At 53.3% G+C, this 25,210-nt stretch overlaps 1 protein-coding gene across 1 annotated transcript; it reads right to left on the bottom strand.

Moving 5' to 3' along the window:
• Window positions 1-2,737: 2,737 nt before the first annotated feature.
• Window positions 2,738-21,034, bottom strand: PLAUR (plasminogen activator, urokinase receptor). The gene is given in 11 exon segments (XM_084770681.1): window positions 2,738-3,142; window positions 4,041-4,134; window positions 4,140-4,186; window positions 5,868-6,002; window positions 6,597-6,752; window positions 12,948-13,091; window positions 13,304-13,414; window positions 15,857-15,969; window positions 18,539-18,624; window positions 19,401-19,463; window positions 20,991-21,034. Coding segments are annotated over 8 exon segments (984 nt in total). The 5' UTR covers window positions 15,924-15,969; window positions 18,539-18,624; window positions 19,401-19,463; window positions 20,991-21,034; the 3' UTR covers window positions 2,738-2,912.
• Between the last annotated feature and the right edge of the window lie 4,176 nt (window positions 21,035-25,210).

Below are 25,210 nucleotides of genomic sequence, written 5' to 3'. Positions count from 1 at the left end.
TCTAAGATAAGCCCAACTAAAGGCCTTCTATCATATGTGGCTTTGGCCATAGTGTTTTTATCACATAACTAAAACAATGACCAAGGGGGCGGGGCTATGCTAATAACACCAGAGAGGACCATAGTTTCTGCCTCTGGCTAGAGAGGAAATCAGCCTTCTCAAACACAGATTTTTATTTATTTATTTATTTATTATTTATTTTATTTTTTTGGTTTTTCGAGACAGGGTTTCTTTGTGTAGCCCTGGCTGTCCTGGACTCGCATTGTAGGCCAGGCTGGCCTCGAACTCACAGGGAACCACCTGCCTCTGCCTCCCAAGTGCTGGGATTCAAGGCGTGCGCCACCACCGCCCGCCGAAACACAGACGGATGCCACAGATAAAGTTGCTGGGCCCGACTCTCTGGGGTTAGGAAAGAGAGAGCCATGGACCGCGAACTGATTATCCATGCGGATGTCATGGGAGGGGTATTTGTACAGTGTTTCCCAGTTCCTTTACCCCCGCATTCCTGTTTCTCTCCCCCTCCCCCTTCGCTCTTTTCTAGGGAGAGCACTGATCTTGCTGTAGTGCCAGATGATACAAGGGTACGTGAGACAAATCAGGCAAATGCGACACCAAGCAGGGTTTGTCTACTGAGTATTCAAAAGTAGGCTTTCCTTGTTTTTGTTTTTGTTTTTGTTTTTTTCCCCCAAAGAAAGCACCTGAGTCGACGACCCCTTTGCCATTGCCTCCCAACGAGATGGGTGATGTCGGGAATAGAGGCAGCCATCTTGTGATCATGAGGTAGACAAGCCTGAGCCGGTTTGGACATGGTGGAACCACTGAGCTAATCAACTCGGGAATCCCCTAACTGACGGCTGCTTTTTCTATGAGAAAAATCAATTTCCTTTTTTTTTTTTCTTTCTTCTATCAGCCATTTTGAGTGGGGTGCAGTCTTGGCCACATGATTCATACTGATTACGTGGACGCGTGATCTCGTGTGCTAACTAGAACATTCTAAGTGGTGGGAAATTTTTCTGGCTTTTTTTTTTTCTCTCTCTCTCCTTTTTTCTTTTCTCAGTCACTTCTTACTTGTGGCAGGATCCCTCCCACAGGGTCTGTTTCCTGGCTCCCCATGAGCGTGGGCTGTAAGTCGTGAGAACTGCAGGACAGGGAAGTGACCTTCCCTGGCCCTAAGCAGAGGGGAAGCCGTGGGCAGAACTGGCCTTGGTGGATCCAATGTGAGGACCTGGAGAAAAGGGATTCAAGTCGTTTGGTCCCTTTAGCCCCACAGTAGGCAGATCTGTTAACGGTGTGGGGAGTCAAAGTGGGCGGACTGGAGAGAAGCAGGGGTGGGGGGAGGTTGGGGGGTAAGGTGGGGGAGGGGGAGGGGTGGGGAGCAGGGGGGAGGGGTGGGGGAGGGTGAAGCTGTGAGAGGGATGGAGGCAGGGCGGGAGGGTGAGAGAGCCAAAGGGAAAGAGAGAGGGGGGTTTAGGGGAAAGGGAAGGGAGATGCTGAAGTCTGGGCAGACATGGCTCATTACGCAGTATCTGGTGCACAAGTGTGAGAATCTGAGTTAGATGCCCAGACCCATGTTTAAAAAAAAAAACAAACAAAAAACAAAAACAGGGCTGGAGAGATGGCTCAGCGGTTAAGAGTGCCACCTGCTCTTCCAAAGGTCCTGAGTTCAATTCCCAGCAACCACATGGTGACTCTGTAATGTGATAGGGCGCCCTCTTCTGGCTTGCAGGTGTACACGCAGGCAGGGCACTGTATACATAATAAATAAATAAATAAATCTTTAAAAACAAAAACAAAAACAAAAAAAACAGCCCAAAAGCTGAGGTGTGGTGTGTAGCCCACACTTGTAATCCCATCACTGGGGAGGTTGGAGGATCCCAGGGGCTTCCTGACCAGCTAGCCCAGCCTACTGTGTGAGCTCCAGGGCGGTAAGAAGTGAGAATGGGGCTGTCTCAAAACCAAGATGGAGGCCACCTGCTTGAGGAATGACACCCAAGGTTGATCTCTTGCCCACACAGGCATGCAGGTATACATCCGTGTGCGTGCGCACACACATACACATAAGCACACGCCCTCCCGCCCGCCCACCTGCACACACACACACACACACACACACACACACACACACACACACACACGAGGACCGGAGGGTGGGGGGAGGGACAGAATCTGCGGGGGAGGGGTGGTCACGGCGTAGGGAGGGAGCTTTTTCTGATTTACACAGCGTTCAGGTTTTTTTTTTCTTGTCCCTGGCGAAGCCCAGGAGACCCAGGGCTTTGCTTAGATTCTGACTCCCAATAACGGTTTCTGCTTAAGTCAGCACAAAGCGATTTTTATCTCTCTTGCAGCCGAAGATCCTGGAAGAGCAACTCAGGAGCCTGCGACACAGAGGCCTAGCACAGGCTGCCGGACAGGACCTTCTGCCAGAAGGTGCTGTGGGGTGGCCATTTCTACAGGGCAAGGCATTATGGGAGGGGAAACCTTAGCCTCAGCGTCTTCTGCGAGGCATCATGGTGACATAACTGTCTTAAAACAAAATCCAACAAAAAAGAAACCCCCCTGATCCTTGCCCTCTCCTTTCATCTTCCCAGAGCTAAATGTGACAGAAGGGAGCCCCGGCCTTGCTCACTGGTACAAAAATCTTTTATTTATTTATATATAAAAAATAAATTAGAGAAATAATGATAATAATAACAGCAATAACGTTTTACTCAACCAAGAGCTCCCTCCCCCACCCCCACCCCCAGCTGCCTGCAGCCTTTGTTCGACCTCTCTTCTGGTTCTTGGGGGGAAAAAAAAAATTGAGGCCCAGAGAAGACAACACAACGACATGACACACGCGTCCACAAAGATGGAACCGAGGGAAGGGAGGACAAAGTCCCTGGGTCCAGCCAGGGCCGGTGGCGCCTCAGGACTCAGGACCCGAGGAGGATGCCCCATAGTCTGAAGGTCAGGAGCAGGGAGGCCATGAGGCTGAGGTGAGCAGGCCCTGGCCTGGGGGCGCCACCCGTGGGGTGGTTACAGCCACTGCCGTCACAGCAGGAGACGTTGAGGTAGGTCAGGAGGAAGGCATCAACCACGTGAGAGCCTTGGCACCAGGAAGCCGTGGCGCAGCCTCTCACGGTGTAGCTCCGGTTTCCCGGCACTGAGGAAAGGAAAGGAAAGTGAGCCTGTGTGACAGTTCTCAAGGCACACAGAGGCCACAGCTACCTCCTCTCATGAATGGTGTGTTCCAGGGAGCCCTGGCAGTGCCTCAGACTCACACCAGGATAACGCTAAGACGCCTTTTGGCTCTTCCAAGCTTTTGAGCGTGCGAGAGACACTTTTCCAGAGAAACCCCGGGACATGTGATATTGTAACAGGCTCCGCACGGAAGCAGAGATGAGGACCAGCTGTCTGCTATTAAAGCCAGAAGGGAAGAGGGTTGCCACAGAGTAAACAATGACAGTCCCCCCTCCCTCCCTTGGCACTTTTTCATTATGAAAAACACAGGCATCTTTCTCCCCCTATCAAAACAATTATTTATGAGGCCAGCTGTGGCGGCGCACGCCTATAATCCCAGCACTCGGGAGACAGAGGCAGGAGGATCTCTGTGTTCATAACAAGCCTGGCCTACAGAGTGAGTTCCAGGACAGCCAGGGAGACATAGTGAGATGCAGCCTCCAAGGGAAAAAATATGTTTGCTAAGGTGTAATGAAGGAAATTAGTCATGTTGGGCTGACAGGGCAACCCTCTTAACTGTCATTTGCCTTTCCTGCCAGTAAGCGGCGCCTTTTCTTTTTTTTTTTCTCTCCCCCAAGCCCCGACCGCAAGGCAGGGTTTCTCTGTGTAGCCCTGGCTGTACGGGAACTCGCTTTGTAGACCAGGCTGGCCTCGAAACTCACAGAGATCGGCTTGCCTCTGCCTCCCGAGTGCTGGGATTAAAGGCGTGTATCTTCATGCCCGGCTAAAGTGTCTCTTTTTCAATAGGAAGATGCACCCGATCAGTCTGATCAGCGCCCTGTGCCTCAGTGGGTCCCCGCCCAGCCCACACAGGGTCTCACCATCTAAGCCCGTGGCTTCCAGGCACTGATTCATGGGTCCCCTGCAGTCAATGAGGGACGTCTCTTGGGGGGAACACCCGTGGGTGCTGTTCCCTCACAGCTGTAACACTGGAAGCCATTCGGTGGTAAGGCCTGAAGATCCAGAACTTAAAACACGAAAAAAAAAAAGACAGGGAGCAAAGATTAATACTAGGTCCACGCATCCATCCAGCCTCCCACCCACGCTCAGCCCTAGGTACCAGGGCGCCGCCTGGTGGTCATGTCTGGGAACTACACTTTCTTTTGGGGGGTCTGGCTCTCCAGGGCTCTGAGCCCCACTCACATCTGTCTAGGCAACTGATGCTGGATCCGGACAAACAGGCTATACCCTCCCAACAGTTACCATCAGCCACTGGCCACCCGTGTTTAAGGTTTAAGTGCATTAGCGTTGAATATAAACCTAGAGCTGGTGAGATGGCTCAGCAGGCAGAGGAGGAGCTTTTGACCAAGTCTGATGACTTGAGTTGAACCCCAGGAGCTGTCCAACCGTGAGTGTTGGGAACTGAACCCAGATCCGGTATCTACTCTTAACTGCTGGGCCGACTCTTCAGCCCTCAATACAAACAATGTCTATTGCCGTGGAAAGTACCGTTGGACAAAGAGAGAGTCTACAGTGCTGGGGTCAAAGGTGTTGCCCCCATGACTCCTAGCTTTTCTCTGAGACAGGGTCTCATGTAGCCGGGCTAGCCTTGAAACTCATTATGCATAGGATGACTTCTGCCTCCATCTTTGGTGCGCTGAGACGGTGTTTAGGTTCGAATGAATTAACGTTAAATAATAAGTTTAGAGCCGGGCGGTGGTGGCGCACGCCTTTAATCCCAGCACTCGGGAGGCAGAGGCAGGCGGATCTCTGTGAGTTCGAGGCCAGCCTGGCCTACAGAAGGAGCCTAGGACAGCCAAGATAACATAGAGAGACCCTGTCTAGAAAAACAAAAACCAAAAAAACAAAACAAAACAAAAAAAATTAAGTTTAGGACTGAGATAGCCAAGTGGGTAAAGGTGCTTGCTGCCAAGCCTAAGGACCTTTCTGAAATGTGCAAGATTCTGCCTCCCACAGTCTGCCCCAGGAATCAAAAGCAGGGTTTTGCATAATATTAACATTAAAAAAAACCCACTTTATTGAGTTCAAGGCCAGTCTGGTCTACTAAGCGAGTTCAGGACAGCCAAAGCTACACAGAGAAACCCTGTCTCGGAAAAAAAAAAAAACAAAACAACCAAACATTTATTTTATGTATATGAATTTTGCCTGCACATGTGTCTGTGCTCCATATGCATGCAGTGCCCGTGGTGTCCAGAAGAGAGCATCAGAGTCCCTGAAACTGTAGTTAACAGACACAAGCAGCGTATGGTTGCTGGTTGCTGGGAATCAAACATGGGTCCTTTGTCAGAGCAGCCAGTGCTCCTAACCACTGAGCCATCTCTCCAGCCCCGTTTATAGAACAGTTGAATCTCTATGAAATGGTTCCTTTGGCCTTATCCTCATGCTTACGGTGTTGGGACCCCACCTTGGCCAGGACACCCTGGCTCTACAGTCCCAGGACACACAGCTTCGTCACCAGAGAGCCCCGCCCACCCAGGGCTGACAGAGCGGGGAGGGGGGGGGAGGAGTTGAGTGGCCTGCCTGTGTTGAAAGAGTGGTCTGGAACCAGCCTCATGGGGTCAGGGCAGGCGCCCGGGAAGAGGTGATGCTGACACTGGAAGATCGGGAGGACTAGGAGGTGGGGGGAGAGGGGGGAAGAGAAGACCAGGAGTTCTAGAAGGAGCCCATAGCTTCATCCTGCCCCTCACCTGGGCCACTGTTGCAGTGGGTGTAGTTGCAGCATTTCAGGAAGTGAAAGGTGTGGTTGCTATGGAAACCTGCTGTGCCTGGGCACCCGGGAAGACTGCCACAGCCTCTGGTGTAGTCCTCATCCTTCAAGCTCCCTGTAAGGGGCAGGGGTCGTCAGATCGTGGGTAAGGGCACCCTGCGGGCCACGCCCCCTTCATCAGAGGCCCCCCTGTTACTTAAAGTAACCCCGTCCCTAGCCAATGGATTCCCCTTTTCCATTCTCCCTTTGTCCTGTGTGTGGTAAAGGAGGCCCATATGATAAATGGAACTGCTCGCGTTTGTGAATATTTTCCAGAAAGAAAAAATCCTTTACGAAAAGAAAGAATGGGTCTCCTGGCTCCGCCCCTGCCCCCGCCCCCGCCCCGCCTTCTTTTCACTTTTCTTCTGCGTGGAACATGGACACGAGGTCTGGAGCTCTGGCAGCCTTATTGTGCCATGAGGCAATCATCATCATCAGAAGAAAAAAAAAATCTATCTGTGAGACATGGCAAGGCATCTGGGTTCCTGGGCACTCTCTCAAGATGACTCAGTGACCCTGGGGGGGGCGGCGTGCGGGACAGGGGGCGTGGCAGGGGCATGGCGCGTTAGTGTGTGGGATTAAGGTGTCGTCTCTTGCTTAGATTCCCGGTATCTGAAGAGCTCTGTTGGGAACAGCCTAGAAATGGCCTTGCCAGCAGGTGGGAACTTACTCTCTTTGCTCTGGAGGGTCACCACCTCAATACACTGTTCTTCAGGATAGCGGCATTGCAGGCTCTGCTCCCGGCCCCTCTCACAACTCTGGTCCAAAGAGGTGCAGGACATGCACTCAAGGTAACGGCCTCGGGAAAAAACAGGCGCTCGGGCTCCTGGGAAGAGAAGGAAGAGGTCCCCGCTGAACCACGCAGTGGGGCAGACACCAAGCCTACTTATCCAACTCTTCCTGGAAGTCATCCTGTCCAGGTCAGCCTTGGGTACCCCTCAATACCAGCATCCGTCCTTGTCACTACCGGCTCCACCCTAATCCCTCTCACACTGCCCTAGAAGGAGGTCACGCCCCAGCCCCTCACTGGGGGATTCTAGGCAGGGACTCTACCACTGAACCACACCCCAGCCCCTCACTGGGGGATTCTAGGCAGGGACTCTACCACTGAGCCACGCCCCCAGCCCCTCACTGGGGGATTCTAGGCAGGGACTCTACCACTGAGCCACGCCCTCAGCCCCTCACTGGGGGATTCTAGGCAGAGCTCTACTATCAAGTTGCATTCTCAATGCCCCCCCCCTTTTGATACAGGGTCTCTCAATGTAACTTCCAGCTATTTCATAAAATAGCACATTTTTATCTTTGCCTTTGCTCCTGGGACAGGCTACCTTGAATCACAATTATCACTCGGTGACGGGCGACCTGGAAGGTCAAAGCCTCACTTGATTGATCTGTGACTATTTTGCTCAAAGCTTCCAACTGAGGCCAACTGGATGAGTTACTTTTCCCTGGAAACACCCGTGCCATCCTTTGCCCAGGCTTTGGCTCACACCACGCTCCAGCCAAGTGCCTCTCCTTCCTGACCCGGGAGATTGGAGCCGCGTCTGAGCTGAGGCAGCCCACTGGCAGGCTCAAGGCAATTAGGTGAATCATCCCATGTAGAGCCAACTCATCTATCTCATTCAAAGAAAATGCCTAAAAGGCCCGCAACAGCCTGTGTCTTCCCACAAACTTCCACGAAAACCAAAAGCAGATCTTCCTCCAGGCATGGCGGAACACTCTCGTTATTCTTGGACCTTGATGGCTGAGGCTGGAAGATTGCAGGTTTGAGGCTAGCCTGGGGTACACAGTATAACACTGGATCTCAAAAGGAAAAAAAGAATAGAAACAGGAATTTCCAGGATAGCCATGTGGGGTGCGCCCCAGCCCTCTGGGTGTGAGTGTGGGAGACTGGGGGTGTTCTCAGGGTGCTCTTCTAATCATGGGTCATGTGACCTTCAGGAGTATGCTCAGTCCCTTTTTTTAATTCCCTAATTGCTCATTCACAAATCTCTCCCCAGTCTCACAAGTGATCTAACAACTTTTGGTGATGCCAGTGCAGAGAACCACTTGGGAGGGCTGAGGCAGGAGAATTCCATAGTGAGGGGCTAGGAATGGGCTGGGCTGTAATTCAGTGGTAGAGCCCCTGCCTAGAATCCCCCAGTGAAGGGCTGGGGCGTGGCTCAATGGTAGAGCCCCTGCCTAGAATCCCCCAGTGAGGGGCTGGGGGCGTGGCTCAGTGGTAGAGCCCCTGCCTAGAATCCCCCAGTGAGCGGCTGGGGGCGTGGCTCAGTGGTAGAGCCCCTGCCTAGAATCCCCCAGTGAGGGGCTGGGGTGTGGCTCAGTGGTAGAGCCCTTGCCTAGAATCCCCCAGTGAGGGGCTGGGGGCGTGGCTAAGTGGTAGAGCCCCTGCCTAGAATCCCCCAGTGAGGGGCTGGGGCGTGGCTCAGTGGTAGAGCCCCTGCCTAGAATCCCCCAGTGAGAGGCTGGGCGTGGCTCAGCAGTACAAAGTACTACTTGTAAGTCCCTACTTTCCATTTACACTACTAAAAACAAATGCCTGACGTGCAGACCTAAGTACTCAGGTACTCTAAGTATTCTAAGTACTAAGGGCCTCTTGGTTCTCCTGGCCTCACATGCCTGCGTCTCCACCTGCCTCTGCCATGACTTGGATGTGCTTTGTTTCCTTGAGGGCCATGTGTTTGGATTGGTTTTCAGCGTGGCAGAGTGAGAGGCGACTGACCTTTAAAGCAGGAAACTAGTGGGGAGTGGCCGGGTCATCTGCAGCGCTGCTTGCAAAAGAATAAATTAATGCTGGAGGGGACTCCAAGCTGGCTCCCAAGTAAGAAAGCTGTTTTTAATTTTTTTTTCTCTCCTTCATTGTATTTTATGTGCATGGGTGTTTTGCGGGTTTGTGCACCATGGGCACGCAGTACCAGAGAAAGTCAGAAGAGGGCGATAGACACTGCCCTCCCCAGAACCAGAGTTAATGGAGGCTGTCAGCCATCATGTGGGTGTTGGGAACTGAACCTGGGTCCTCTGGAAGAGCAGCCAGTTTGTTAACTACTGAGCCATTCCAGATCAGTGGCTTCCCATGGTTTGAATTCCCCCTCAGGAGACAGCCATGAGGTAACAGGGTACTGGGGTGTACGATATGGCTCGTCCTGTCTCCCACACTGTGAGTTACATAACCCCCCTTTTTTTTCTATTTTAATTTATTTGGGTTGCATTTATTATAATGTTATTTAAGACCAGGTCTCGCTCTGCAGTCTGGAACCTGCTAGGTAGACCAGGCTGGCCTTGGAAATATGGAAAATCCTTGTGCTGCATCCTCCCAAATGCTGGCATTACAGGTGTGCGCCACCTGCCAGGCTGTAGCTCTTCTCTTTACGGCTCAGGTGTAGACAAGCGTGAGACCTGAGTTTGGTCCCCAGAGGCGGGTGCCTGTAAATCCCAGATCCGGGGAGGTGGAGCCGGGAGGATCCCTCGGCCTTGCTGGCTCCCTGTGTAGCCTCAGGTGCAGTGAGACTCTCTCTCTCTGAAGAGAATCAAGTGGCGAGTGACAGAGTAAGACAGTCACCATGTTCCTCTGGCCTCTTTGTGCACGTGCGCGCACACATAAACACACTCATATACCCATATATATGCACAGACATATATACTTTTGCACACACATGCACTTGCATACACATGCAGACAGCACACTAACACACACGCACATACACACATATGCACACACATACACACATGCACACACATGCACACATGCAAGCACACAACCACATATGCACACATACAACATACATAGGGACATACATACACACGCGCACAGATACAGGCATACACAAGACGTATACGTACACTCACACACACTCACACATATACACACAACACACTCACATACACACACACCAGACAGGTACACACAACACATGCACGCATGCACACATACATACATACATACAGACAGACAGACAGACACACACACACACACACACACACATACAGCTCTAAGTTATTTTTTTTTTCTGTCCCTTTTCGTCAATCAGAGCCTGTTCTAGAGTTTGCCACCTTCCTCACCCAGCTCCCCAAATGTTTCCCTCACAGGAGCACACAGCCTCCGAGCTGCTGAGGGGCTGATCTGTGTCAGCCCTGCCTTCACCTCCTGGCTGGGTCTCAGGAGATCTGAGCTGGCTACCCACACCTCTCCAGCTCAGGGGGGCCCTCGCTGCATGTGTGCTTGCCAAAAACAAAACAAAACAAACAACAACAAAAACAAACAAACAAAAAAACAGTGGGAAACCTCTCTCCAAATATGGGGACCCTGCCACCCACCCTCTCTCCCTGTGGTCTCAGGCTCAGAGTTTTCTGTTTCCCTCTCCCAGCGCTGAGGTGGTGAGTTGGAACAAGCCTTGCCACCTGCGAGACGCTCTGCGTCTGGTTTCCCTCTTCCAAGGATCACAGGCCCTCCGCCCCCAGCCCCCCACCCCACCCCCCGACTCCCCCAGGTCCTGCCTCCCGCTTTGTGCTCTTCAGAGACCTCAGATCACTGGCTGCCACTTGTTCCTCTTTATAGCTGCTGCCCTCAGAAGCATTCCACCGACACAAGGGACTCTCTCGCGCCCATGAAAGAAGCCTCTGTGCACAGGTCACACACAAGGTCACACACACCACTGAGGTCCCCTTATCTACCTGCCAACATCAAGACACTGCTGCCCCAGCCTGGCGGACACCGCTGTCTGGGGACCCTTGGTGCAGGCAGCCTCACCCACCTGTGCTCTAACGTCCTTCTTCTCTGCCTCCCAAGCTAAGGGCAGAATGCCTTGCCAAAAGCAGAAGTGGGACAGGAATACAAAAGGCTAGAAAGAGACGCCTGGCGGTGGCGGCGCACGCCTTTAATCCCAGCACTCGGGAGGCAGGGGCAGCTGGATCTCTGCGAGTTCGAGGCCAGCCTGGTCTACAAAAGCGAGTCTAGGACAGCCGAGGCTACACAGAGAAACCCTGTCTCAAAAAACAAAAACCAAAAACAAAACAACAACAAAACCTAAATGCAAACAAACAAACAAACAAAACCCGGGGCCACCAAGATGGCTTAGCAGGTAAAGGTGCTTGTAGCCAAAACCTGAAGACCTGGGTTCAAGCCCCGGGACCCACTCAGTAGAATAAGAGGACCGACTCCTACAAGCTGTCCTTTGACCGTCACACCATGTGCCATGGCAAGCCTAAATTCGGTTGTCTCGTTCGGTTCGGTTTGGTTCAAGAGAAAAATCCCTGCACACGACTGAGCTTTGCAGCAGAAGATGGTTTGGAGGAGGGATGGAGGCGAAAGAAGACGAACCAGGCAGAACCAGGCAGTCTCTTCCCTCGTGAGGACCCTGGGACAGCAGGCCTGTCATCAGTTTCCATCCAGGACCCAGATGCTCAGGAGGAACAGGAGTGTTGCTCCTCCCTCACCTTCGCTGTGGGGACTTTGTCCAATGACCATGGCCTAAAGCCACAGGGCTCAATAAAACGCTTTATGGAAGCTTCTCTCTCTCCACACACTCCTCATACTTTCCTTGTCAAGGAGCATCATTTTCTTTCTTTCTTTTCTTTTTAAGATTGTTGGGGAGAAGAACAAAGATATCACATGGGCTAGGCAGGCGCTCAACCGCTGAGCCACGCCCCCAGCCCCTCACTAGGGGATTCTGGGTAGGGGCTCTACCACTGAGCCACGCCCCCAGCCCCTCACTGGGGGATTCTAGGCAGGGGCTCTACCACTGAGCCACGCCCCCAGCCCCTCACTAGGGGATTCTGGGTAGGGGCTCTACCACTGAGCCACGCCCCCAGCCCCTCACTGGGGGATTCTAGGCAGGGGCCCTACCACTGAGCCACACCCCCAGCCCCTCACTGGGGGATTCTAGGCAGGGGCTCTATCACTGAGCCACGCCCCCAGCCCCTCACTGGGGGATTCTAGGCAGGGGCCCTACCACTGAGCCACGCCCCCAGCCCCTCACTGGGGGATTCTAGGTAGGGGCTCTACCACTGAGCCACACCCCCAGCCCCTCACTGGAGGATTCTAGGCAGGGGCTCTACCACTGAGCCACACCCCCAGCCCCTCACTGGGGGAGTCTAGGCAGGGGCTCTACCACTGAGCCACACCCCCAGCCCCTCACTGGGGGATTCTAGGCAGGGGCTCTACCACTGAGACACACCCCCAGCCCCACACTGGGGGATTCTGGGTAGGGGCTCTACCACTGAGTCACACCCCCAGCCCCTCACTGGAGGATTCTAGGCAGGGGCTCTACCACTGAGCCACACCCCCAGCCCCTCACTGGGGGATTCTAGGCAGGGGCTCTACCACTGAGCCACGCCCCCAGCCCTACGTTTTAGATTAAAAATTTTAAATTTATTATTCTTGTTGTTACTGTTATCACTGGTGTGTGTATGCATGTGTGTGTGGATCAGAGAACAACTTTGTAGGGAATCACTTCCCTCCTTCCACCTTTGCATGAGATTCAGGGATTGAACCCAGGTCGCTAGGCTTGAGCAACAAGTACCTTTACCCAGGGAGCCACCTCTCTGCTCCTCCTCCAGTTTTTACTTTGAGACGGAGCCTAAGTCACCCGAGGCTGACCTTCCACTTGTAATCTTCCTGCGTGCTCCTCCTGAGGAGCTAGGACCACAGGCACACGCCACCAAGTCCGGCGGATGTGTTGTCTTCTACACGGCACAGCCATGTTTGCTACCCCATGGCCATGGCCTAAGGATGATGTTCCGGTCAGGGCAGGGGCTGGGTGTGGCAGCTCAAAGCTCTAATCCCAGCACTCAAGAAGCTGAGGCAGCAGGATTCCCTCCTCCCCCCACCCCCACCCCACCCCCTTCTCAGCCAGCCTGGGCTAAACAGTCTCAACCAAACAACCCGAGAGGTCTTGGGGATATTGCAGGGTGGGGGGCGGGGTGTGTGTGACTGGGGAAAGTGATGGGCTTGGTGCTGCAGTGTGGGGTAGAACTGAGGTACCGACGGGCTTTGGCTGGGGGGCGGCGGGGACGCCCGACTCACCGGGTCTGGGTCGGTTGCACAAGTTCGTGGCACACACAGTCTCTGCCAGGCTGATGATCGATGACCCCATGCGGTAGCTCATGGTCCGGTTGGTCTTCTCTGTGTGGGCACAGCCTCGCGTCACCACCTCCAGTTCGTCATCATCTGTGAGGATTGAAGCTTTTGGTCCCCAAGAGACCCCGTAGTCCTAGCCGGCCCTGACACTCCCTCCCTCACTGGCCAATCCTTGGGGACTTTTCTTTTTGTTTTTTTGTTTTGTTTCTGTTTTTCGAGCCGGGGTCTCTCTGTGTTGGGCAGGCTGGCCTCGAACTCTCACTTGGGGGCGGAGGGCGGGGCAGGGCGGGGTTCAACCTCACCTTGCCACTCGCGCAGCTTGGTGGTCCTGCAGAGGTCCTGACCCAGGGCACACTCCTCTGCCTGGCAGTTCTGGTTACTCTCACACTGCAAGCACCGCAGGCCCTGGCAAGCTGGGAGCAGAGAAGCGGCCGTCAGCGAGTGCAGAGCCGCCATCTGCCTCTCACTCAGCGCGGTGAAACTGGTCTGGAGGCCTGGTCCCCTCAGATTAGTGTATCATGTTTTGGCTGCCCTTGGTTCTCTTTTCCCTTCCCCCCTCCTTCCTCCCCTCCCTCCCTCCCACTCCTTCCTCCTCTCCAACCTCAAACTCGGAGCAATTCTCCTGCCTCAGGCTCCTGTGTGCTGGGATTTTTTTTTTACATACTTATTTATTATGTATAGTGTTATGCCTGCACATACACCTACACACCAGAAGAGGGCACCAGATCTCATTATAGATGGCTGTGAGCCACCATGTGGTTGCTGGGAATTGAACTCAGGACCTTTGGATGAGCAGACAAGTGGCTCTTAACCGCTGAGCCAAGTGGATCTTTATCTCTTATCCCCTCGTTTCACTCTCTTCCGTAGCTTCTCTTCAGTACTTTCTCCAAGGCCCGAGCTTCCATCCTGAAGCTCTAATCCCGCTCACCAACCCCCACCAAGATAACCTCAAACGAGGTGACTTCCGAAACCATCCTCTCCACCTTCCCCCCAACACCTCCCCTAGGTCCTAGCCCCGCCCCCACAGCTTTCCAATCTTCCGGTCCCAATATTCTAGCTCCACCCTTGGCTTTCCTCAGCCTTGCTTCAAGATTTCATCTAGACTCTAGCCCCGCCCTCCGGCCCCTAACCCTCACTCCATATGGCTGGTCCGGAACTCTGTGTAAACCAAGCTGGCCTCAGATTCAGAGATCCACAGGGACTCGGATTACAGCTACCCAGCTATTCTGTGTTTTGCCACCGCACTGTGCTCTATTCTTTTTAATATTTTATTTAATTTTAATTTATGTGTGTTGGTGTGAGGGTGCAGTTGTGAACTGTCATGTGGGTGCTGGGAATTGAACCGAGGTCCTTTGGAAGAGCAGGCCGTGCTCTTAACCACTGAGCCATCTCTCCAGCCCCCTCTCTGCTCTATTCTCAATAGACAAACCCTGCTCAAGATTCCCCGGAATATCATAGACCAGCGGCTCTCAACCCGTAGGTCGCGAGTCGTATATCAGACATCCTGCATATCAGACATTTTATATTAAGATTCATAACAGGGCCGGGCATGGTGGCACATGGCTTTAATCCCAGCACTTGGGAAGCAGAGGCAGGAGGATTGCTCTGAGTTCGAGGCCTGCCTGGTCTACAAAGCAAGTCCAGGACAGCCAGGGCTACCCAGGGAAACCCTGTCACCAAAAACCAAAAACCAAAAACCAAAAAAACAAAACAAAACAAAACAAAACCCACCAACACCAACAACAACAAGAAAAAAGATTCGTAACAGTAGCAAACTTACAGCTATGAGGTAGCAACGAAATAACTTTATGGTTGGGGATCACCACAATATAAGAAATCGTATTATAGGGTCGCCGCATTAGGAAGGTTGAGAACCACTGCCATAGACCCACTTCAGCCCCCAAATACTAGTCCTGCCCCAGGACCGAAGAAGCCCCGCCCACAGGTCCACCTCTAGGCTCTGACCCGTCCCCCAATTCCTCCCTAGTGTCATAGCCCTTCCCTCAGCTCGCCTGGTTTCTAATCAGGATATTAGTGCCGCACCCCTCCGCAGGCCCGCCCCCATCTCCCAGATACATTCCGGAAAGAAAAAGGCTAAATAACGGTTCTGACCACGCGCCGGTCCTCCCCGGGCTGTTTGGCAATATGAGCTGTCTGCGCCCCGAGATCCTATCTGCAATTCCGAGCCGGTCCCCTCTGGGCCAATTCTCCTTTCTGCAATAGCAGCCCCCTCCCCCTTTGCGCCCCTAACTCCTACCCCCTCCAGCTCCCTGACCACCCGGGCCCCCCGCGGAGGTCCCTTTCCCGCCCCATTACTCATCCCCGGCCTCCCGCGGACCGGAGAGGGCTTTTCCGTGTAATTCACGGTGCCAAACCCTGACTCAGTTCCTTCTCCTTTTCCTCTGCTCCCTTCCCCACATTTCCGGGGGCTGGGGTGGGGGGGAAGCAGGTGAGGAAGCAGCCAAAGCCAAGTGTACTCGGGGGACAGGCCCTGGGCTCCCGCTGAACTCTGGGCCGGTCGAGATGTCGGTCTCCCTCCTGTCCCAAAGCGGGGTCCCCACAGAGAACAGGACGCTGTGGGGGAGCGTCCGCGAGGTCACATGCCCAGTCTTTCAACCCCTGGCCCCGTGGTTTCCGACCTCGCTGCCCTTCCCCGCCCTCCGGTTTTGTCTTTGCAGGGAAGCCTGGAACGGTGGCGCCTGGAATCCGACCTTACTAAACGAATGCCCGCGGGTGTCTGACTGTGCCTCGGCTGAAGAACACACCCCGAGAATAGCAGGAATGGGAGGAGAAGGGTGGAGCGCTGGGACATCCTCCCGCCAACTCACCCCGGGTGTCGCCCACCCAGCCCTTACCTGGGACGCAGGCCGCCAGCAGCAGCAGCAGCAGCCACGGCAGCAGCTGCCTCCTCGGGAGACACATGCTCGCGTCTGGGTTCGGCTCCTTTCACCTCTGCTCCAGACTGACCCTAGAGAGGAGGCCGTTTTGTGGCCCCAGGGCTCCTCCCACCGTTTGCTTAAGAGTGAGTCAACCTGGGTTCTGTGGGCGCCTCCCCTTGCTCTTCCATAACCCACAAAACTACTACTCTTCCCAAGAGTCCTGATTCAGGGACTCTGAGTTCCCAACCCTGTCAATCTGACTCGCTGGGGTTCAAATCCCAGGTGTCTGTCTCGCTTTCTTGCTGGGGCAGTTTACTCCACTTTGGTGGTAGACCCAGGAAGCTGAAAGTGGCTAAGCAGCAAGCAAATTAGGGCTTAGGGTTTTGCTAGAGGCTGTGGGTGAGGGAACCACAGGAATTTGTTTACTAGGGAAAGTGAGCTTTGTGTTAGTCTCTTTGGACGTAAAGTAACAGAATGTCCACCTAAAGACAGTCCTTTTCACCGGGTGTGGTGGCCCACATCTTTAACCCCAGCCCTCGGGAGGCAGAGGCACTGTGGAGTTCGAGGCTAGCCTGGTCTACAAAGCGAATCCAGGACAGCCAAGGCTACACAGAGAAACCCTGTTTCGAAAACCCAAAAACAACAACAACAACAAAACGACAGTCCTTTTCAGCCTTGTGTGTGGCAGAAGACAAGGGGTATCTCTGTGCTCAAGGCTAGCATGAGCTAATTGAGGGGGGAGGGGGAGGGAGGGAGAAAGGGGAAGGATAGAGGGAGGGAGAGAGAGAGAGAGAGAGAGAGAGAGAGCGTAAAGGTTAGAATCCTTGGCCAGATAGGAGTTTAGCTTTTTAAATTTTGTTTTATTTGAGTTTCTAGGGTCTTGGTATGCAGCTCAGATTAGTCTCAAGACCCAGCATGCCACTACACCTTGCCCAGGCAGAGTAATTTCATGCAGGAAAACCTAGTAGAGGGACCCCCCCCCCCAAGTTCCTTTAGCACCCTACCAAGGACTTCCTTTGTGCTGGGCACTGATCCAGGAGTTAGGACACAACAGGAAATAGCAAGGGTCCCACCCCTAAGGCTCCTAGGGTGGGGAGGCTGCATTTGTTACCTAATGTGATGGAGATAAACCTTCAGAGAAGAAACAAAATTACAAGAGTTGGGTAAACCGCAGGTGGGGGAGATCGAGACGATGAGATGAGTCCCTGAGAGGGACACTTAAGCTGTGATTTAATTAAGTCTAGTGCGTGCCTAGGGAAACTTTACAGGGGAGAGGGAAGGGTCTTGCAAAGGCCCTGAGGGCACAGAATCATCCACAGCTCAGTGTAGCTGATGAGTGGGAGCCAGAGAGAGAAGCGAGCTAGGACTGAGTGGCAGCCACCTACAGTAGTGATCTCACTGCGTACTGTGAGTGTCCTGAGTCACTGAATCAGCCTCAGCTGGGAAGGAGGGAGCCCAAGGCCTCCTGCATGATAGGGTAAGCAGTCTACCACTGAGCCACGCCCCCAGCCCCTCACTGGGGGATTCTAGGCAGGAGCTCTACCACTGAGCCACGCCCCCAGCCCCTCACTGGGGGATTCTAGGCAGGGGCTCTACCACTGAGCCACGCCCCCAGCCCCTCACTGGGGGATTCTAGGCAGGGGCTCTACCACTGAGCCACGCCCCCAGCCCCTCACTGGGGGATTCTAGGCAGGGGCTCTACCACTGAGCCACGCCCCCAGCCCCTCACTGGGGGATTCTAGGCAGGGGCTCTACCACTGAGCCACGCCCCCAGCCCCTCCCTGGGGGATTCTAGGCAGGGGCTCTACCATTGAGCCATTCAGCCCTGGATTTAGTAAGTTTGAGATAAGCCAAAATGGAAAAAAAAAAAGCCACAAATACTTTCTCCTAAGAGGTCATAATTCAGTGAGTAAGAGAGGGGGCCCGGTCCCAGATTGCGAGGGCTGTGTGACTAATCATTAGCAGGTGTCTTTCTTAGCCTCATCTGCAAGAGTGAAATGGAGTCCAATGGGAGATCCGTCTAGGCGTAGTGGTGCCTGCCTAACATTCTAGTGTTCAGGCAGGCAAGGCAGGAGGGTGGAGAGTTAGAAGCTATCCTGGGCTATATCATAAGTTTGAGGGCAGCCTGAGCTTCACAAAGATGTCACATACAGGGATAGAAGGAATCTGAGGAACCAGAACATATGATTGCTTTAGGGCCTCGGGCATAGTGTGTGCTCTGGAAGCAGGTGGCTGTCAAGGCAGGCTTGGTGGCGCACGTGTTTAATACCAGCACTCGGGAGGCAAGAGGCAGGTGGACCGCTGTGAGTTCGAGGCCAGCCTGGTCTACAAAGGGAGTTCAGGACAGCCAAGGCTACACGGAGAAACCCTGTCTCAAAAAAAGACCAAAAAAGAAAAGAAAAAGAAAGAAAGAAAGAAAAAAGCCTCGTCCGTATCAAACATTCTACAAAGCAGATTGACTAATTGTGGAGCGTTGGACTGTTACAGGTCCAGAGGCAAATTTATCTTGGGCTACCCATGGTCTTTCATTGCTTATCTCGGTGTTTGAGTTCATATTCTGGAGGCCGTTGGATGGTTTTGGGGGATGTGCAAACCCATCCCTAGCGTCTACCAATCCCAGAAGCTCAAAAGTGTCGTCAGATAGAATCCGGGGCTTACCGCAGAATATTATCCCCCACGTGGCTCTGAGCATCCACTGGTGTGTTTGACAGGCGAGGTGTTGAACCGTCTTCCTCGTTCCATTCCTGTGAATGGCACGGTACTGTCAAGTGTGGAAGCATGCGTGCTTAGGGCATCGTGAACGTGTGTTCCCGGTCCATGGTCACTCGTGGTTCGCTCCAGAAGGACCCGTTCATCCTCTTTGAGGGAGGGATGTGTTTTACACCAGCCCCGCCCCCGCTCCGCCCCCGCGCGCGCGCGCGCGATCCGCCCCCCCCCTGCTCCCCCCACCCCCACGCCATCCATGCCCCCTCCCCCGCATTGCTCTTCCTTAGTGACAAGGAAGCTGGCCCCAGCCAGGGAGTCTGAGGTCAGTGGTTGTCATGCTGGTGGTGGCCAGGCTGGACCACTCCCTGGCTGTGTCACCCTGAAACAACACAGTCCTTCTGTTTCCTTACTTGGAAAAAAAAAATGGTGCGTGGGGGGGGAGGGGGAGCACGGGGAGGGCAGGGGGGCCTCTGGGGATGGTGTGTAGATTGAAAGAACACTGGGCTAGGCTGGGTCGTGGCGCAGTGTTTGTCTAGCGTTCGTGAAGTTTTAGCTGTAATCCCCAGGCAGGGCGAAGGACAACCTGTAATCCCAGAGTCCCGGAAGCTGAGGCAGGGGGATCGGGAGTGTTGGGCATTACCAGGGTATGCCCCCTCGATCTGCCTCGGCATAACTATCTCTCTACGCGGTCCCTCCTCAGCTGTGTGACTTTTGGGAAGTTCCGGGATTTTTGGGAGGGGACAGGAAGGTGCCAAGTCACTGATACCTGTAGAAAAATTGCAGGAATGTCCACTCCTTCCTTTCGGTGACTCACCTGAGTCTCACCCAGCCGGCTGCTGGACTGTGGGTGAGGCCAAGCCTGTGGGGCTTCCCCGGCCTGAGGAAGGAAAGACAAGATTGCATGTAAGGATGACAGTATGAGATGGGGGGGCGGGGCAAGGGGGTGATGGATGGGGAGGAAGAGAGGAAGGGGGGGGAGAGGAAGAGGGGGAGGGAGAGGAGGGGGGACTGGTACATCCGAGTACAGAGCACAACAGAAGTGAAGGGGGCCAAGGGGCTTAGGGCTAAGGATGGAGTGGGAAGGAGAAACCCTGAGTGAGAAAGTCTTGAGAGGGCTCAGATACAGCTCAGTAGCAGGACACTTGCTTAGGAAACCCTGGGCCCTGGGTTTGAGGGGGGGAAAAGAGAGCAGAGGCAGCAGAGGGCACTGGGCTCCCTAGAAGGAGGGGAGTTCCGTGCATTTTGGGAACCGTACCTGGATTCCCTGGAAGAGCAGCAACAGCTCCTCTCAGCTGTTAAAGCCATCTCTCCAGCTCCCCACCTCTTTACAAAGGAATGCTGTGTGTGGTAGGACAGGGCTTTAATCTCAGCACTCGGGAGGCAGAGGCAGGTGGAGCTCTGTGAGTTCGAGGCCAGCCTGGACTACAGGGTGAGTTCCAGGACAGCCAGGGCTACACAGAGAAACCCTGTCTCAAAAAAACAAAACAAAACAAAACAAAACAAAAAACAAGAAACAGGACTGTTTTTGTTTGTTTTTTTGTTTTCTTGAGTGCTGGGTGGGATTTAAAGCGTGCCCCTCCGGGCTGAAACAGGGCTACTGTGTATCCCAGCCCAGCTTCTAGCTCCTGGCAAACATCCTGCCTCAGTCTCCCCCAGCCTCTGTCTTTGGTTTTTCATGTAGCCCAGGTTTGCCTCAACCTCCCAATCCAATGAGGGGCTTTTTAAACGAGGTACTTCACGGGGTGCCTGTGTGGTGTGGGGTCTTTTCTGGGGACATACGGGGCTTACGCAGTCCCCAGTCCTCACCACAGGTGAGAAAAAGGAGGCTGAGGGACATGTGGCATTACAAATGGTGATTTCAAGGATGTCCACCCCCCTCTGCCCCCAAACCTGCCCACGTGACCTTAAATGGAAAAGACTCTTGGGGTCGGGGAGATGGCGCCATAGTTAAGACCACTATGCTCTTATGGAGGACCAGGTTTAATTCCCAGCACCCTCATGGTTGCTTGAAACTGTCTACAACCCCATTTCCAATGGACCACGCACCTCCTCTGGCCTCTCTGGGCACCAGAGTGTACATGCAGGTAAACCTTTTCTTTTCTTTTCTTTTCTTTCTTTCTTTTTAGACAGGGTTTCTCTGTGTAGCCTTGGCTGTCCTAGACTCACTCTGTAGACAAAGCTAGCCTCGGACTCACATCAATCCACCCTTGCCTCTCGAGTGCTGGGATTAAAGGTTTATGCCACCATGCCCTTCCCTTATACTCATAAAATAAGCAAACCTCTAAAAATATTTTTTAAGAGGATTCTAAATGAGGGCTGGAGAGACGCCTCCATGGTTAGGAGGGCTTGCTGCTCTCCCAGAAAACCCGGGTTCGGTTCCTAACACCCACACTGTGTAACTCACCACCACCTGTAACTCCAGCTCTAGGGGATCCAAGCTCCCTTCCGGCCTCTTCAGTTGTCCCTAGCCCCACCCCCTTCCGGCCCCTGCTTCCGGTCACCCAGTGTTCACCCCACACTTTCCATGAAACCGGGGTGAGCTGTGTTTCGTAAAAACGCTTTCTACGCAGGATGTGTTCGCTTCTCGAAATCAGGCACCTTCCTGTGGTATGTATGACTGCTACCACCAAAAAAAAAAAAAAAAAAAAAAGCAAAAACCACCGTAATCGGACATTGAGGAGTCTGAGGCAGGAGGATTGGGAGGTTGAGATCCACCCGGACTGCACACTGAGGCTTCACCCCTCTTTCCAGTTCAGGGTAGGAAATGCCCCTCCACTCTTTAAGTCACTGTGTCCTGTGAGTGCACCCTGGGTCCCGTTGAGGCAGCCGAGGGACCAGCTTGGTTACCTCCGAGGCTAAGAGACCTCTGCCGTGGAATCCCGCAGCGGATCATGGAACTCCCCAGCTGGCCTCCCCGTCTTGTGGGGTCTCCCTTGCTCGCTCATCTTCCCAGCTCTCCAGAACCAAGGGCTGTGGGGTCTGTAGGGCAAGGTGGCTGAGCCGAGTAGCCAGACTTCGGCTTCCTACCTGACCCCTCAGGCCTGGGCTCTAACACCCTGCCTCTGTCAGCTCGAAGCCTGGGTGAGCTGGGTGCTGCGGCTACCCTGTCTCGAAAAAACAAACAAACAGGGAACGAGAAGTAATATTCAAGGGCGGTTTCACAGGTCTTGGGCTTCTCCTGGAGCGTCCATTTCCCTTTGGCTCTGATTCTTCTAGCTCTGCCCTGGGTTAAGAATTAAGTGGCCTGGATCCCAGTAGGGAATTCAGTGTGTGACCTTGACTGAGACCCTAAGCCCCAGGGCGCAGATTCGTCATCTAGCATGGGAAAGTGTGTAGGGAAAAGTTGGTTCTCTTCCAGCCCGGAGCTTTCATCCAAGACTCTCAGAGGTCCCTGTGGAGGTCAAGTCGAAGGCTGGCTGGGAGAGAGAACGCTCCCTCAGCCCAGCTTGTGGGGAGCTCTGTATCTACCGCCATTGGCTTAGTCTGGGCAGGCATGGAGTGCAGTGACTTTTGTTTGTTTGTTTGTTTCTTTTCTTTTCTTTTTTTTTTTTTGAGACAGGGTCTCTCTGTGTAGCGTTGGCTGTCCTGGACTCACTTTGTAGACCAGGCTGGCCTCGAACTCACAGCGATCCACCTGCCTCTGCCTCCCGAGTGGGATTAAGGGTGTGAGCCACCAGAGCCGGGCGTGGTGGCGCAGGCCTTTAATCCCAGCACTTGGGAAGCAGGTGGATCTCTGTGAGTTCAAGGCCAGCCTGGTCTACAAAGAGAGTCCAGGAATCTGTGTAACAGAGAAATACTGTCTCAAAAAAAAAAAAAAAAAGACTATCACAAAAACAAAACAAAACAAAATCAAACAGTGGTGGTACACGCCTTTAACTCCAGCATGCCTCAGGACGCAGAGGCAGGTGGATAGCTGGAGTTTGGGGCTAGCCTGGTCTACACAGGGAGTTTCAGGCTAACCAGGGCTATATAGTGAGACCCACAAAGGCTACTTACTACAAAACAAAGAAGGAGGAGGAGCAGGAGGAGGAGGAGGAGGAGGAAGAGAAGAAGAAGAAGAAGAAGAAGAAGAAGAAGAAGAAGAAGAAGAAGAAGAAGAAGAAGAAGAAGAAGAACCCTTAAACCCAAAATAGCAAAATATGTTCCTGATTGACACTCAGCCACACCCCTCCGCCCCCCTAATTTCAGACTGTGGTGTGAGTAGGTGGTTTTTGTTCTTTCCTTGGCCCAGAGGAGACTTTTTAAATCTATTTACTTTTATTCTATTTTGTGCACATTGATGTTTTGCCTGCATGTGTGAGGGTGTCAGACCCCCCCCCCCCTGGACCTGGAGTTACAGACAGTCGTGAGCTGCCATGTCGACGCTGGGAAATGGACTTGGGTCCTCTGGAAGAGCAGCCAGTGCTCTAACCACTGAGCCATCTCTCCAGCATGCCCCGGAAGGCACTTCAGCATGCTCTCTGCGGCACATTTGCACCTCTTCCGTTCAAGGCTCTTTTTTGTTCAGTCAGCTGTGAACCAAGAAAAGTGGGTAGGCTTTGGGGGTACCCTGAGGTTGCATGTGGCCTCGAATGTCAACTTGGTGTCACCAGTGGCTGACACGGGGGCCCTGTGGTGACACCTGTGATGTCTAGAGATGGACAGAGGGCCTGGGGGTGGGGTGGGGTAGGGTGGGACTTACAGCTTCAGGTTTTCCATCGTAGAAAGGAGACTGTCCTGGAGAATAGATCTTGCTTGACTCATGAGATGATGGAGCAGGCAGGTTTTTTTTTCCCCCCTGACCTGGGGCATCCTTCCTGGTTCCTGTGACAGCAGGAACACTCGGGCTATTCTCAAAGAGGGCTGGCTGCTTGCTGGCAGGACCTCAGGAATGTCACACAGAGGAGAGAGAGGGCCCCAGGAGCTCTGCTGCTTCCTAGCTGGCCAAGTATACTTCAGGCGTTGAGCACTTGTTTAGCATGCACACACACACAAAAAAAAACTTGTTTAGCATGCACAAAGCCCGGGGGTCTCGCCCTAGCAACCCTGTAAACTGAGGTTGGGGGTGCATGCTGTTAATTCCAGAATTCTAAAGGCGCAGGCAGGTTAACTAGGAGCACTGGGTCATCCTGAGCTACATAACCCTTTAAAGGATCAGCCTGGGCTACGTGAGACTGTGTGTTTGTAGACCAGCGGTTCTCAACCTGTGGGTCCCGGCGCCCACAGGGGTTGCTTGTCAGATATTTTCACTAAGAATCATCACAGGGCTGAGCGGTGGTGGTGCACGCCTTTAATCGCAGCACTGGGGTGGCAAAGGCAGGTGGGTCTCTGTGAGTTCGAGGCCAGCCTGGTCTACACAGAGAACTCCTGTCTCGAAAAACCAAAAAGAAAAGGTGTATATGCATACATGCATGCGCAAAGGTCAGAGGTCAGAGGTCAACTTAAGGGAGTCAGTTCTTCCCTTCTATCTTGTAGGTCCTGGGGTTAGGACTCAGGTTGTTGGGCTCCATAGCACCCTTTACCCGCTGAGCCATCTCTCCAGGCCCTATACCTTGCTTTGTTTGTGTTTTGGTTTTGGTTTTTGGAGACAGGGTCTCTCTGTGTAGCCTTGGCTGTCTAGGACTCGCTTTGTAGACCAGGCTGGCCTCGAACTCACAACGATTCTCCTGCCTCTGCCTTCCTGACTGTTGAGATTAAAGGCGTGCGCCACCACGTCCGTCTGTCTGTATTTTGCATTTTTGAGGCATGGTGTGGCTGTATTAACCAGGCTGGCCTTGAACTATTCCCTTTCCTCTCCAAGTGCTGGGATCACCCACGCTCATCTCTGCTTATTTACTTTGATTCACGGTCTCAGTGTGTAGTCTAAGCTGCTCACAACATGTAGGTTTAAGTTATCCTCCTGCCTCAGCCTCCCAAGTAGCTGGGGGTCTGCCCACAGGTGGGCATCACCGTGGCCTGGTTACAGACACATTGTTGAAACAGAGGCATTCTAGGAAGATGTTGGTTGAAGGGAGGACTACTTCAGACGTTAAGATTCCCGAAGATTCCTAGGAACAGATAGCTCACTGAAAAATGCACTTGCTGCCAAGCCCAAATTCAATCCCCAGTCCTCCACACGTACATCTGTGGTACAGATGCACACGCACATTTGTGGTATAGATGTGCACTCTTTCCTGTAAATAAATGCAGAAGGGGGAAAAAAAGAGCAAACAAAGAAAGGCTTAAAAAAAAATAGCAGAGACCGCTGGGCAGAGGCAGGTGGATCTCTGTGAGTCCGAGGCCAGCCTGGTCTACAAAGCGAGTCCAGGACAGCGAAGGCTACACAGAGAAACTCTGTCTCGGGAAAAAAAAAAAAAAAGCAGAGGCCATATAGAACTACCAAGACAAGATGGCACACCTCTGAATGGCTCCTGTCACTCCCCCCCCCCCCCCCCCCGTTTTGCAAGGTATTTCTAAATCCTGGAGGGCTGTGTTACACCCGAAGGCAGCCACCTACAAGAGAATGACACCTGGGTCCAGAAGACACGATCAGTTTCAAAGCTCAGACTGACCAGAACCCTGAGACTCCTCCCACCAAGCTGTGAAGCCACGCCCACGAAACCACGCGGCCCCTCCCGCTCCTGTGGGTGTTCCAAACCTGCTCTG

Source organism: Acomys minous (genome assembly GCF_964271855.1).
Source record: "Acomys minous genome assembly, chromosome: 20".
NCBI classification, from domain to species: domain Eukaryota; kingdom Metazoa; phylum Chordata; class Mammalia; order Rodentia; family Muridae; genus Acomys; species Acomys minous.
This window is presented reverse-complemented; position numbering and strand designations above follow the sequence as displayed.